The sequence below is a fragment of the Podarcis tiliguerta genome (genome assembly GCF_965153285.1).
Source record: "Podarcis tiliguerta genome assembly, chromosome: 7".
Classification (NCBI taxonomy): Eukaryota; Metazoa; Chordata; class Lepidosauria; order Squamata; family Lacertidae; genus Podarcis; species Podarcis tiliguerta.
Genome location: NC_139540.1, coordinates 23,274,426 through 23,289,159, shown reverse-complemented (window position 1 = coordinate 23,289,159; position 14,734 = coordinate 23,274,426). Strand labels below are relative to the sequence as shown.

At 42.1% G+C, this 14,734-nt stretch overlaps 1 protein-coding gene across 9 annotated transcripts in view; it reads left to right on the top strand.

Moving 5' to 3' along the window:
- Positions 1-14,734, top strand: part of VPS13B (vacuolar protein sorting 13 homolog B) — a 382,518-nt gene that overhangs the window by 178,036 nt on the left and 189,748 nt on the right. For 7 of the 9 annotated variants that reach the window (XR_014513865.1, XR_014513866.1, XM_083450859.1 and 4 more), the window contains exon 21: positions 9,596-9,740. Coding sequence is in view for 7 of the 9 variants with exons in the window: in XM_083450859.1 (XP_083306985.1) it covers positions 9,596-9,740 (145 nt within the window). In the remaining 2 variants the exon portion in view is untranslated. The remainder of the gene's footprint in view (positions 1-9,595; positions 9,741-14,734) is intronic. The other 2 variants (XM_083450861.1, XM_083450864.1) reach the window with 1 other exon arrangement.

Genomic DNA, 14,734 nt, shown 5'->3' with positions numbered 1-14,734 from the left:
AACTTATCTCAAACCTAAACACACATGGACAAAACCTGTAGTTCCAATTACCCACAAGTCTTAAAAATTGCAACACACACAGAATCCACCCACCATTTCTTCTCCATATCCTTTCCCCCCCGTCACAAAATATTTACAAAGTATAAAGTGAAAAGTTGATAATATTGAAAGATATTCACACCCCCCACCATTGTTCTCTTCCTAACAAATACTAACGAAAAGCTAGCTGCTCTAAACTAGCAACCACACCGTTCGCCATGCTAGGTAAAACGAATGTGCTTTGAAGTCTGGGCATTGCCCTAGGGCAGCCATGAGCATGCTTGGACTGCCCTTCAAGGTAGCCCTCCTAGGCTAATACTGAGACTGCTAGTTAGCCTCATAACAACAGATAGAATATAGTGTGGCTGCCTTTCAGACCATCCAGTCACATGGTTTCCTGTTTAGAGACACAGGGGAGGGACCTGTGTGCCCTCTCTGTATTTTTACAGAGACCTGATTGGCTAGAGAACTGTAGATTGACAGAAATGCTTGCAGAGCTTCTCCACGTCCAAACAGAAGTATAAAATGTGTCTGGGACAGGAAAGAGTGTGTAACGTTGACATTTTGTGGGGGAATATATCTTTTTAATTGCTTGACATTTTCCCTGGGAGGCCTGTACCATAGTGGACCTGCCTCCACCGAATGTTTTTGATATTGCTTTTGTTATATAATTAATAACATCCATTTTTCTAATATACTCCTTTATAAATCCACTTGGTTACTTTTGTACTTTTACATGCTGATTGCAGCATCTGGGCTTGATGAGGCATGTGGCCCTCACCTGTTCTGTACCTCCTCCAGTTGAGGAAACACACACCTCCTCCCACAGCTAGCGAGCCTCACCTGGCCAGCTAGAGAGCTGGGCCATGGGCCTTTGCCTGCCTTAGCCAACTAAAGCACCCCTCCTGCTGTTCCCTATGCCTCAGAGCCTGCCGTGTTTGTGGGGACAGGGGCCCCTCTGGTGATGGGTCCTGCTACTCTGGTTTCTGTGAACTGACCCCCATTGCCTCGCCATCCTCTATCACCCTGTGAGTACTTCCTTCCCAATCCCCAGCTTGCTCCGGTATGTCGTAGTCCCGGCTGCACCCCTCGTGGGATCCTCTTCCTCCTTCCCATCATCCTACCAATTCATGACAGATATTGGAGTTGAAAAGAAATAATAATTACTTTAAATGCCGTTGCTGAGGTATAAAGAAGCTTTTTTTAAAAAAAAATGAAGGAAACCATCAATAGTATTGCGTTAATTTTATACCATGTGGTGAACCACGAGGTAGGAAAATACTATTTTTATTCATACCAGTCTTCAAGGAGCTTAGAATGGCAAATTTGTCTTCTATCCAAAGTACCAGCAAGGCCCAGACTTCATTAATTCCCTTTAAACATCCTTAGACTGGTCTCTGATCTGCTATGTGTAATATACAATCTGTATACCAGACACTAACTAACTAACTAACTAACTAACTAACTAACTAACATATGGCACATGTTTCCTCCAAGGAGCTCAAGGTGGCACATGTCTCTCCTATGCATTTCCCCCCCTCAAAACAACTGTTTGAGGCAAATAAGGCCAGAGATGGTAGCAGGCCCAAGTTCACCAAATAGCCTTCACAGCTCTGTTGAGATTTGAAATTTGGTCCTCCTAGTCCTGTGGTGACACTCTAGCCACCACACCAGCTCTCTCTCAGCATATGTCTTTTTTAGCATAAGTAAATAGTTTATTGATCTATGGCTGGATACTTTAATTTAGGACTTAAAATAGTTAACATTCATTCAGGGGAAATGTCAAATTGAGTACCCTTGATAAAGCTCACTTTTGAGGGTCAGTCTACTATTTGCTACATTTTAGTTAAAAAAAACACATGTGGGTTTGGCCGCATTAATCCCATTGACTTCAACAAATAGAAAGCCTCTTCCACAGCTTTGAAAATATACCCCGTAATGCTTGCTCTGTGGCTTTAGATATTTTCCACAGTGATGCATTAAAAGGTTAGGTAAAAGCCATGTAATTATTGTGCATTCTATACAATCTTGTGACTGTTCAAGAGAGGGGGGAAAGCATATGTCCACATGTGTTCTCCTCTAACCATCTGGTCTACATCAAGACAATATCTGCATTAAAAATAACTGTAGTGTTCTATATTTGTCAGCCTTCCTTGAAATACAGTTTTCTAGTGGAGATCAATTTAGACACAAAATTAAGACACGTGTGCATTGCGTGAAGGGGAATTGTGAGTGGAATGAGGCTGCAGGGCTGTGCAGCGTTAGGTGTAGATGTCTGCTAGAGAAAGGCTTTCCTTTGCAAATGTCTGTGCCTGACGCGTTGCTGTCAGAAACAGAGTCAGACACACCTCATTACCTTGGGGCAGACCAGAGTTCTCCACTCACATCCCTTTGTTTGTGCGATTCCTCTTCATGCAGCATACAGTGTTCTCCTATCGCTGGGATTTGGTAATAATGGTGGACTTGGCCCCTTGGCTCCAACTTGAGGCACCAAATAAATATGTAAAAATATGCAATTTCATTCTGAAATAAATGCTAATTCGTGCTCCGGTGGATGTTGTACAAAGGATACGTGCAGAATCAAAACAGAAAACGTGAAAAGCTGTTCTTATAATAAACATGCTATTGGATATTTTGCTGCTTCTTTATTGCTGTTTACTTTGCTATTAATTAGGTGAGTCACCCAATTATATTCTCTCTCTCCCCCCCTCCCTCCCATTTATATTCCATCTCCCTTCTATAGAACTCAGAGTGGTATAAATAGGATTTCTTTTTGGTCTCCCATTCAGGCATTGACCAAACCGGTCCTGCTTAGCATTAACAAAGTTGCTGTATCGTGTGTCTTCAGATCATGTCCATTATAGTGGCTGAGTCTAGATTTCTAATGTAAAAAACCCGTAAATTGCCTTTGAAGAAAATGTAGCATCAGTAACTGCAGCTTGATAGTTGGCACGCATCCATTTCTTTGTATACCAGGAAATGGCTGTGACTTTATATTGAAAAGTATAAGGTTTTATTTTTATTGTTGTGTGACTCTCTTTTATTGCCGTCATGTCAGTTCCAAAGTGGTAATGTAATAAAGGTAACAGTGTATTATTCTATGTAAGTAGAACTGTTTTTGAAATATGGAGCTATTCATTATATTTTGCTCAGTTGTAGTAGCCTCCAGTAGAAAAGTGTTTCCAATAATGATGTTGAATAAGTAAGCTGAAATCTCACTTCTTTCATTGCTTTTGTTTTTATTCAGTTCATTTTGGATTTCAGAAATAGTGCACTAGTCTTTGTTATTTTAACTCATTTGCAACTACTCATTCTACATGCATATTTTATGGCTTTGTTTTTCATCTGGTAATTTTTGCCTGCTGTAATTGTTACCTCTGTTTAAATACATTATAAAATGAAAGAATAATACAAAAATACAAAAAAGAAATAATGCATTAGTAAAACACACTGCATTGTTCAGGAGCCTAATTCAATTCTCTCCCTTCTGGGGAACAAAATAGCATAAATCCGTCATCACAACCCTTTCTGAGCCATGAAATTAGTTTTTTTTTTCATGTGGGTCATACATCCTTAGCATTCCAGAGATGAGAATTTGAAATTTTTAATACTTCATACACGGTGCCATGGCACAGATGTTTTCAGAGCCCTAAAAATAACCGAGCACTTCTTTTAAATGATGCATTCTTTCAGAAAGCTCATGTGGCTTATTGAAGCAGAATGTTGTGACTGAGTCAGTCCAAAGTGCACATGCCAGATCTTCCTGTGTCCTCTGGCTTTTCCTTTCCTTTTGTTTCACAGCTCCTGTTGTTGAACTCGCAGAACCTACTTTCCAAACTTGGAGAATTTTAAAAACAGTTTGTGGTGGGGTGTGGTGAGGAGAGCTGCTGAAGAAAATGAACGCATGCACAAGCCATTGCATGCTTCCCCTCCATTTCACATTGTGTTATTGGCTTGCCAGAATAGCAGTCTAATATGTTTGTGTTTTAATGTGGATTTAGATTTTGTTTTTATGGGCCTTTGCCCCGCCCCCCATTTCAATGCTGATCCTAAAGTTTCTGCATGGAACTAAGTCAGGGACAGCCCACCCATGAAGTAGGGTGAAGCAGCTGCCTCAGGCAACACCCATGTGGGGCCCACCCCCAGCCTGCTGCTTCCACCACTGGCACCAGCATTGATTTCCGGAGAGAATTTCCAAAATATTGCAGCAACAACAACAACAACAACAACAACAATTTATTATTTGTACCCCGCCCATCTGGCTGGGTTTCCCCAGCCACTCTGGGCGGCTTCCACAGAAACCAAAAATATACTAAAATCATACATTAAAAACTTCCCTGAACAGGGCTGCCTTAAGATGTCTTCTGAATGTCAGGTAGTTGTTTATCACTTTGACATCTGATGGGAGGGCGTTCCACAGGGCGGGCGCCACTACCGAGAAGGCCCTCTGCCTGGTTCCCTGTAGCTTTGCTTCTCGCAATGAGGGAACCGCCAGAAGACCCTTGGTGCTGGATCTCAGCGTCTGGGCAGAACGATGGGGGTGGAGACGCTCCTTCAGGTATACTGGGCCGAGGCCGTTTAGGGCTTTAAAGGTCAACACCATCACTTTGAATTGTGCTTGGAAACGTACTGGGAGCCAATGTAGGTCTTTCAAGACTGGTGTTATGTGGTCTCGGCGGCCGCCCCCAGTCACCAGTCTAGCTGCCACATTCTGGATTAGTTGTAGTTTCCGAGTCACCTTCAAAGGTAGCCCCACGTAGAGCGCATTGCAGTAGTCCAAGCGGGAGATAACCAGAGCATCCACCACTCTGGCGAGACAGGTAGGGTCTCAGCCTGCGTACCAGGTGGAGTTGGTAGACAGCTGCCCTGGATACAGAATTGACCTGCGCCTCCATGGACAGCTGTGAGTCCAAAATGACTCCCAGGGGCACAATTACCCCATTCAGGACCAGGGAGTCCTCCACACCAGCCCGCCCCCTGTCCCCCAAAAACAGTACTTCTGTCTTGTCAGGATTCAACCTCAATCCATTAGCCGCCATCCATCCTCCAACCGCCTCCAGGCACTCACACAGGACCTTCACCGCCTTCACTGGTTCTGATTTGAAAGAGAGGTAGAGCTGGGTATCATCTGCATATTGATGGCCACCCAGCCCAAACCCCCTGATGATCTCTCCCAGCAGCTTCATATAGATGTTAAAAAGCATGGGGGAGAGGACGGAACCCTGAGGCACCCCACAAGTGAGGGTCCAGGGGTCTGAACACTCATCCCCCCACCACTTTCTGAACACGGCCCAGGAGGAAGGAGCGAAACCACTGTATAACAGTGCCCCCAGCTCCCAGCCCCTCTAGACGGTCCAGAAGGATGTTATGGTTGATTGTATCAAAGGCCGCTGAGAGATCCAGCAGAACTAGGAAACAGCTCTCACCTTTGTCCCTAGCTCGCCGGAGATCATCAACCAGCACGACCAAGGCAGTTTCAGTCCCATGATGAGGCCTGAATCCCGATTGGAAGGGATCCAAATGGTCCGCATCCTCCAGGTGTGCCTGGAGTTGTTCAGCAACCACGCGCTCAATCACCTTGCCCAAGAATGGAAGATTTGAGACCGGGCGATAGTTGGCCATACTGGCTGGGTCTAAAGATGGTTTTTTAAGAAGCAGTTTAATGACCGCCTCTTTCAGCAGATCTGGGAATGTTCCCTCACAGAGGGAAACATTCACCACCCCGCAGAGCCCATCGCCCAGCCCTTCCCGGCTTGCTTTTATTAGCCAGGACGGACAAGGATCAAGGAGACAGGTGGTTGGTTTCATGCGTCCAAGCAGCCTGTCCACATCCTCGGAGGTAACAGATTGAAATTGATTCCATGCAACTTGACCAGACAGGGCTCTAGCACTCTCCCGCCCCAGCCCTGCTCCCACGGTGGTGTCTAGCTCCTTCTGAATATGAGTGATTTTATCTGCAAAAAACTTTGCAAAATCGTTGCAGGAGATCTTGGGGTCTTTACAAGGCCCCGGTGGTAAAGGTGGTTCCGTTAAATTGCGGACCACGTGAAAGAGTCTCCTGCTACTATTTTCTGCAGATGCAATAGAGGCGGTGAAGAAAGTCTTATTCGCCGTCGCTATCGCCACTTGGTAGGCTCAGCGTTGAGGTCGGTACACCAGTAGGAATCCTGTACTGCCCCTATTGCCCAACTTCCAGAACATGCACTCAGAAAACTGGGTCTTCCCAATAGGACGCCTGGCGCAAGCTAATGACTCCCTAAAAATCACTGCAACCCCCCCTCCCCGCCCACATGACCTGGGTTGCTGTTCGTAAGAGAAATCTGGTGGGCAAGCAGCGGCAAGGACAGGCCCATCTGCTTCTTCCAGCCAGGTCTCTGTCACACATGCCAGGTCAAATCCTCCATCCACAATCAGGTCGTGGATGGCAGTAGTTTTATTCATCATTGACCTGGCATTACACAGCAATACCTTCAGGTCATGTGGGTTTCCCCTGTTGATTCCAGTATCCATCCGGTCAAGGCCAGACCCGGAGGCAGGGATAGTCTTCAAACAACGACTAAACCTGCTTCCTCGGTAATGACATGGTCTGGTCTTAGCGTAACTCCTCCTCCTGCCCATGATCACCGAGATCGGATGTCCCAGTGCTTCCCCCCCTGTGGAACTTGTCCCAGCCATCTCACTGATGCCGCTTCTCTGTGGTTGGTGTTGTTGGCAGAGGAGGGGGCAGAGGTGGCTCCGCGGCAGAGTAGGAACAGTACTTTGCAGCAAAATGGGATGTGCCATCCCTTAAGTAAGTGTCATTTATTCCACCTGATCTTGCTCTATTCACATTCAATAGTCTTGTAGCAAAATTACTAATTTTCTTCTTTTTACAGAAAAGAGACATGTAAAAGTAGGTGGACTAAAAAGACCCAACTATTTCTCAGTATTGAAAAACAGGGAATTGTCGCTGAAGCAACTGCTAGGCAACTGTAGTGTATATTTTGTTCAAAGGACACTAGCAGCCTCGTACCTGGTGTTGCTAGGGGATTCTAAGAAACAAAAAAAAAAAGGTTTGAAATCAGATTGTCCTGCCATGTGGATGCGAAAGATGGATCCTGATCTAGTTCACTTGATCCAGTGAAGTAGATCAGGATCTACTTTGGGTGTTTGTTTGTCTGGCAGTTTTATGTGATGCAACTAACCAAAGAGGGGACAAGATTTAAACAGTAACTTAAAATTTAAAATGAAACCCTATTGATCATATCAGTGAAATGAGATGTTGTTAATTTTGTAAGACATTTCTGGCATCAATTAAATGTATATCAATACAGTTGAGTATCTTCATATGTTTATCAATTATTGTCAGATACGGTACATCATTTTCAAAATTAGCAGGAACTTTGGTGTGGATCTTTTTATTTGCCACATGCAAATTGCCATATTACCTCCTCATAATGCAGAACAATTCTGACTGAATGTATTTTCTCATTATTAAGCAGTTTTCTAGAGATAGTTGACATAATTAGCATAGTTATATTTGAATAATTGAAATCTTTAATTCTCATAAATACATTCCAGTTGCTTAGTTTTCTGTTAACTGGTGAGTGTTTTCTTCTTCTAATGTTAAGGTGGCTGTACAGAAGTGATAGAGATAACAAATCAATGTTGTATCACTTGCATAAGAATCCTTCTCATGTTCTCCAGCTGTGGTGCAGTTGTCATTTGCTATTTTTTCCAACTGCAATTTCCTTGCTGGTTTGTGGCTAAAACCCAACATCTTGATCATTTTCCACCCAGTTTAAGATTGATCTTTCATTTACTTTATAGTTACAGCCAGCAGTGCCAAAAAGCTGGCAAAATTGTATTGGGTGTCATCAGCTTCAGCTTCAAGCCTGAGTGCAGTGAGCAAAGATGAAACAGCTGTTTCATTGTCCAGATCAGCACCCAGTACATGGCCATAATTTTTTCCATCTTTCTCTGGCTGTGATCATTTTTATTTCTCCCTCATTTCAAATAGCATAGTGTACAATATTTACCCTTCTCTACTGTTATACCAAACTGACTATATTTTCAAGTCATATTTTTGCATCAAACTAGTTGTACTGTCTCCAGCTTTTGTTTTGCCAGGTTTTCACCTTTCTTTTATATTTGACATAGTAGCATCTTGGCAACGGTATGGTCAGTAGTTGAGAAAAGAGGAGGGAAACGCCTTGTTTCGTACTTTTTTTTAAGAGGACAGTTGTATGTGGGGTTTTTTAGAATTGTAACTCAGAATTAAAATGACATGTAGCAGTCCTATCTTCTGTATATTGGCATCCAATCATAGAATTAGGAGCTAGACTTCAGGTGTCTCTCCAATCCTCTAGTCTCAGTATGAAGAACTGGCTGCATGCATAACTGCCCAAGAGGAGAGCTACTGTTATGGATCAGGAAATGGTTAAGCAAGTGGGAAGCAGACAGTAGGAGTAAATTGACATCTTTCCAAACAGAGGGATGTACAGCGTTGAGTTCGCCAAGGATCGGTATTGGGAACTGTGCTTTTTAACTTGTTCACAAATGATCTAGAGTTAGGGGTGAGCATGAGGTGGCCAGGTCTGCTGATGATACTAAATTGTTCAGGATCATTAAAACAAAAAGAGATCGTGAAATGCTCTAAAAGGACTTCTCCAAACTAAGAGAATGAGTGGTAAAATGGCAAATGCAATTCAATGTAAACAAATGTAAAGTGATGTGTGTTGGGTCAAAAAATAAAAATCTTAATTTCACATTTATGCTAGTGAGGTTTGAAGCGGTAGTGAATAAGAGCTTGGGATCATAGCGAGTATCTTGAGGAAGATGTTGATCCTGTGTTTGGCAGCTGTGAAAAAGGAAAATTTTGTGCTAGGGATTATTAGTAAAGTTTTTCTTCCTCTCTCATAATGTTAGAACATCCAATGAATATGAATGCTGGAAGATTCAGGACAGATAAAAGGAAGTATGGAAAACTGTGGGACTTGCTCAGATAGCTGCCATCTTGAATGGCTGTACAAATGCATTAGATAAACACATGGATAAACACTGTTTATCTGGGAGACTGTAGGCTTATACATTTGCACTAAGCCATTGTTTGTCTTAGCATCTTAGCATGATGTGCAAACCAGGTTTCTGACTCCCATAGCTGTAACTCTGCTCTACAATATGGGGATAATAATCCTTTGGGACAAATTCTTAGACTGGCATCCAAAACAACTGCAGGGCTACCAAAACTGTTGACAGTGGTTAACATTACAATGATGTGTAATGTTAGGGCTCTTTCAGTGGAAACTTAGTAAAAGCTTGTTTTCTGTAATTGTTAGGAAGAACAAATGGAGTGGAGTTGTATACAAGAATGTAACTATTAAAGCTTTTCATCATTCCATTTTCACAATTTGCTTTGGCATTCTATATGCTTTAGTTATTAAGTCAAAGCTTTTCCCTAGGAACTTATGGTGATAAAAGTACTGCTTATAGTGCCCTTCCTATGATATGAAGTATCTTTTCCTATGTACTGCTCATAGTTTCTGAGTAAGTCACTGTACTTTTCTTCTTTTTCTAGCAGTCTGGATCTGTTTCTCTGGGGACACCAGTGACTAGGAAAAAAGAGGATGAGGTATCAGTTGGAAGTACGCCTTTGGCTAAACAGCAATCAAATCAGGCCTCTGAATATGCCAGCAGCCCTGTCAAAACAAAAACTGTAACAGGTATGTTTTGTTTTCAGTTAAATCAACCCATTCTCCAGGAACTCCCCCCCCCCCCTTGACATGTGTACATTCCTGCAGGGTCAGGTGTACGTATCGGGACACATTTCTGCAGTTAATGTAGAAAGCTTCATATACAATTTCTGCAGTTTTAATGGATATATTTTCAGTTCAGTTCTACAATGTTAGATTGCATTTTCTAACTTTAATCCCAAATTATTTTTATAGTACTTCATTTTAATACATCATTGGGTCAGCTCAAGTTTGCTGGCCTCTCCAAAAAGATAGCTGTTCAGAGAATGCTTTAGTGAACATAGTGTATCTTAATTTTTTCAATGCTGTTGTATAAACAAGACACAATGTGGTATAATGGCAAAGGTTGCAGGAAACTTGAGCTGAAATCCACACTTTGCACTGAGGCTTGCAAGATGGGTTGTTTTTTTTGCAAGTGTAGAGGGAGATAACATATTGTAAATAATAGGTCACCTGGTACATAATGCAGGAGGGTTATTATATAGCATGCCATTCTTTTGGGCTTCTTGGAGGCACCTCTGGGAAATAGGATGTTGGACTAGATAGACCTTTGGTCTAAAACCAATGAGGGACCAACTCCCTTCTCTTGCGGGGGCCCAGTTAGTGCCATTGCCTTCCGTTAAGAGTTTGGGTGTAATCCTTGACGCCTCCCTTTCCATGGAGGCACAAGTTACAGCAACAGCCAAGGCGACATTTTTCCACCTTCGCCGCATCAAGCAGTTGGTCCCTTACCTTTCCCGCCCCGACCTGGCCACAGTGATCCATGCGACGGTCATCTCCAGGCTTGACTACTGTAATTCGCTCTACGCAGGGCTGCCCTTGAAGCTGTCCCAGAAACTCCAGCGAGTACAGAATGCTGCAGCGAGGCTCCTCACGGGGTCTCTGCCATGGGAGCATATTCACCCAGTGCTTTTCAAGCTGCACTGGCTCCCGGTGGAGTACAGGGTCAGATTTAAGGTGCTGCTTCTGACCTTTAAAGCCCTTCACGGCCTAGGACCCTCGTACCTACGGGACCGCCTCTCCTGGTATGCCCCACGGAGAGCCTCAAGGTCCATAAATAACAACACCCTAGTGGTCCCAGGCCCTAAGGAAGTTAGATTGGCTTCAACCAGAGCCAGGGCCTTTTCAGCTCTGGCTCCGGCCTGGTGGAACGCTCTGCCTCATGAGACCAGGGCCCTGCAGGATCTGATTTCTTTCCGCAGGGCCTGTAAGACAGAGTTGTTCCGCCTGGCCTTTGGCTTGGAGCCAATTTGATTCCCTCCCTCCCTCTCTTTCTTTTTTCTTTTCCTTCTCCTCCTGCGATGAGGCTACATTTTAATATTTTAATGTTACATTATTTTCATGTTGTATTTTACTTTTGTTTTTAAGTTGTAATCATCCATCTTGTTTTTATTATTGCTTGTAAGCCGCTCTGAGCCCGGCCTTGGCTGGGGAGGGCGGGGTATAAATAAAAATTATTATTATTATTATTATTAAAACAACAGGGCTGCTTTATTTCCTTTCCATTTACATTGACATCCCTTGCAGTGGAGGCTTCTCTGTTGGACAAAGTGGAGCATAGCCCGCCTGAGATTCTGAGCCACCCCAAACTCCAAAGCCATAGTCCAGTCTTTCTCCTGTCTCCCACAATCATTATTAATGTGTTATCTACTGATTTAGAGGCTTCCTATATACTTTTGCCCATCTCTTCTGCTTTGTCAATCAAAACAATCACCACCAGCAGGTTCCATCCCTTCCCTAGCAGCTCTTTCCCACAGAAATGACTTCAGTAGGGCAGTTGATTCTTTTGATGCTACTTAAGGAGTGGTCAGTGACTTAATTTCTCTTTATTTCTCAAGGACCGTCTCAGAGAACCAAAGTGTTGATGGCTGCCTTAGCGGAAGGGAATGCCCTGGGTTTTATGCCCTGCTGCTGTATTTTAGCACAGCTGAGGGTTTGGCCACTCATCCCTTTTAATTCAGCTATGAAGAGAAAAGGCCACAACAAGTGTCTTTAATTTGCTGTCTCATCTTTTGAGGAAAAGCTGTATCTTAAATCAACCCTAGAGATGGATGGAATCAGTTTCAAATTATTTAATGAAATTAATATTTGCTCATGAAGAAGGAAACTTTTCGTGGTGGGACTGATACATTTTAAAAACGTTTCCGTTATAATAACATACTTTCTTTTACCAGCTCAACTTAAATCTGTTTCTTTTTCTGTTAATTGGATCTTTAGTTTTATTGTAAAATAATTCTGTGGAACTGAAACTTGCAATTAATGAACAACATATGGTAGATTTTATTCTCTTAGGAGATTGTTTGGTTTGATAGCTGTTAGACTTTATTGTAATTTTTTGGACTGTTTGCATTTGTTGATTTAAAAGTCTGCTGCTACCTATCAAACCTTAAAATTAAGGTAGCAAAGATTTTTGGAGCCCATTTTTATGCATGCTAACTTGAAAGCCCCAGTGAGTTCAGTGGGGAAATATTCCCAAGTGAGTGGGCATAAATTGCAGCCTTAATTTCACAAAAATTGTATATTTTAGAAAACTTTTGAGTGATTAACAAAATGTCCTGTGCACTGTCTTAAAAGTCCTTTATGACTTTCAATTACAACATGAGTCTTAGGGAGCTGTCTTGAGAACTGCTAGAAACTGATATTGTATATTGTGCTCTGTGATGGCAACTTTGGTCGCAGCTGGTAAATAGCTTAAACTCCTGTTCTTTGATTCTAGTAGTTTGGGAAGTAATGGCAACTGAAACCTTGTTAGAAATAAAGGGTGGGAAAATATGATTTACTTGGGAAATAATAATGCAAAGCCCAATGTTTTACAAACACACAGAGACACACAGCTCTTGCCCTTGCTCTCAAAATAAATGGCCTTGTCTCTTCTGAATTCCCAATAATTTTCTCAGCTGACATTTTCTTGTCCCTCTGCTGTTTGGAGACAAACAAAGGTTATGTCATCTTGAGGTCAAGACTTGCCACTTTGAAAATATTCCCTAGTTCCATGTTTCCATTACTGAGCATTCAGCAGAGAGCCTTCCATCCAGACATATATCACTTTTTAAATATGGTAGAGCTTTTTATAAGTTCAGCTAAAGTTTTTGTGCCCGTAAACTATTTTTATTGTTTGATCAGTATACAACAAGAGTTGAACATTTTCACAAAAAGGAGTTTTAACAGAATGACTCACTATAATCCTTAGGTATCTAAACATATTTTGACATTTTTGCAATGTGATTTCTCAGAATGAAAAATGTATAAGGATAAGAAAAAGGGAAACTACTTCCCTTCATTTCAAGAGATACTAGAAATGACCACCACCTCCAGTATGCAGTTTTCAGTCCATGGCTAGAATTTGTCAGTGGCTGAACAGAATATGTGAATTATTATCTTCTTCTTTTTAATTTTGCTGGACTTCTGCCATCCTTCTCCATTGGCCATGCAGGCTGGGGCTGATGGGGGATGTAATCCAGTATCTGGATCATCATGTTGGCTGTTCCTTGGATTAGAAAATTGGCTATGGAGAGGGACCCTTTAACTCTTTCCCTTGCCTGCTCTGCCCTGAATCCTTTAGCGTGCACGAGGACATCCTAACTGGAAGCTATTTGAGAAAATTTAAAAAGTGCTTCTGGCATTTTAACCTCCATATCTTATGTATCATTAACTATGTGCTATCATGGTCATGAGGGAATAACACGTGGACACTTCAGGAGGCTAATTAGGTGGTGAGACTTTTATAGTCTTTCTGCAACACTTAGTGGGGTTTGAGGTGTCTTAGAGTATGGTGTGTATTGTGTAAGTGTATGAGTTAAGTCTGAGCCCTGAAAGTGACATGTTCAGTCCAGCCCTGACCGATGGAGGCAGTGATATATTGAAATAATTCAAAGTTTCATCCATGCTTTGTAATGCGATATTTAATGTTATTTTTCTGTACGATAAAATGTATTCATGATAAAATTGCACCGTTATGTTAAGCTCCTCCTTTAAGCTTTTTTTATAAATCACAATTGATTTATATTCCCTCTCCTGTTTCACCTTTGTGAGTGACATTCCCACACCTCCACTTCACCTCTGTGACTAAATCCTACCCACCTCTTTCTTTCCTTGCTGGGTTTGTCACAATCTTAAAAGGATTTCACATCCTAATTAAGAGGAAAGCCTAGTTTGTGTTAGGTTTGTTTAACATTGGGGTTGATGTAATACTTAATTGCAGAAGTGAACAGTACATGCAGTCCTGTGACCCTCTAGCAACTGAAAGACCCCTAGCCATTACATCTACACCACGTCTTTGAATGGAGGAAGGGTGTTGCAGAAGTAAATAGAGTGAGCACTAATAAGTTGGGGCAACTGGAGCATTAAAACTAGCTGGAAAATACCCAGAAAATTCGGGGATTCAGTGTTGGGCATTTGATCCTTCATAATTATTTTTTCTTGGTTTTGTTTTGTATAAACCTAGCAAGCAGACACGATTTGAATACAAAACTGGATTCATTCTTAAACTTAAATGGTAAGACTTTGGTAGGCTGTGAAATCTTTTGGCAGAAGGGAAGCACTTAAATTAGGAGATCACACATTTCCGTTTAGTTAACTGAAGGGCTGTTGTTTGTGTGTGCCTGCTGTGCAGTGGATGCTTGAACAAGGATGCTTTAGGTGGGTGAAGAATGTTAACTAGACATGAAAGAGCGCAATATTTTTATTTAAATCTGATATTTCCCACAAGATTTGGAGTGGGGGAAGAACTTTTTTCGGTGTATTTTTCACATGCTGGCAGTAATCCATCAAAACAAGCCCAACCATGCTGTTTTGTAAAGATTCTGTTTTTGTCCTGCATACTGGTGACCACAAGTTTTTATTCATATTGATGCGGAGCACATTGTACTGCTTTCTCTTTTGTGTATCAACATCTTCATCCTTGGGAGCTGGTGAAAGGCACCATCAGTGATTAAAAGCAGAAGTATTTCTCTTACACAAAACTT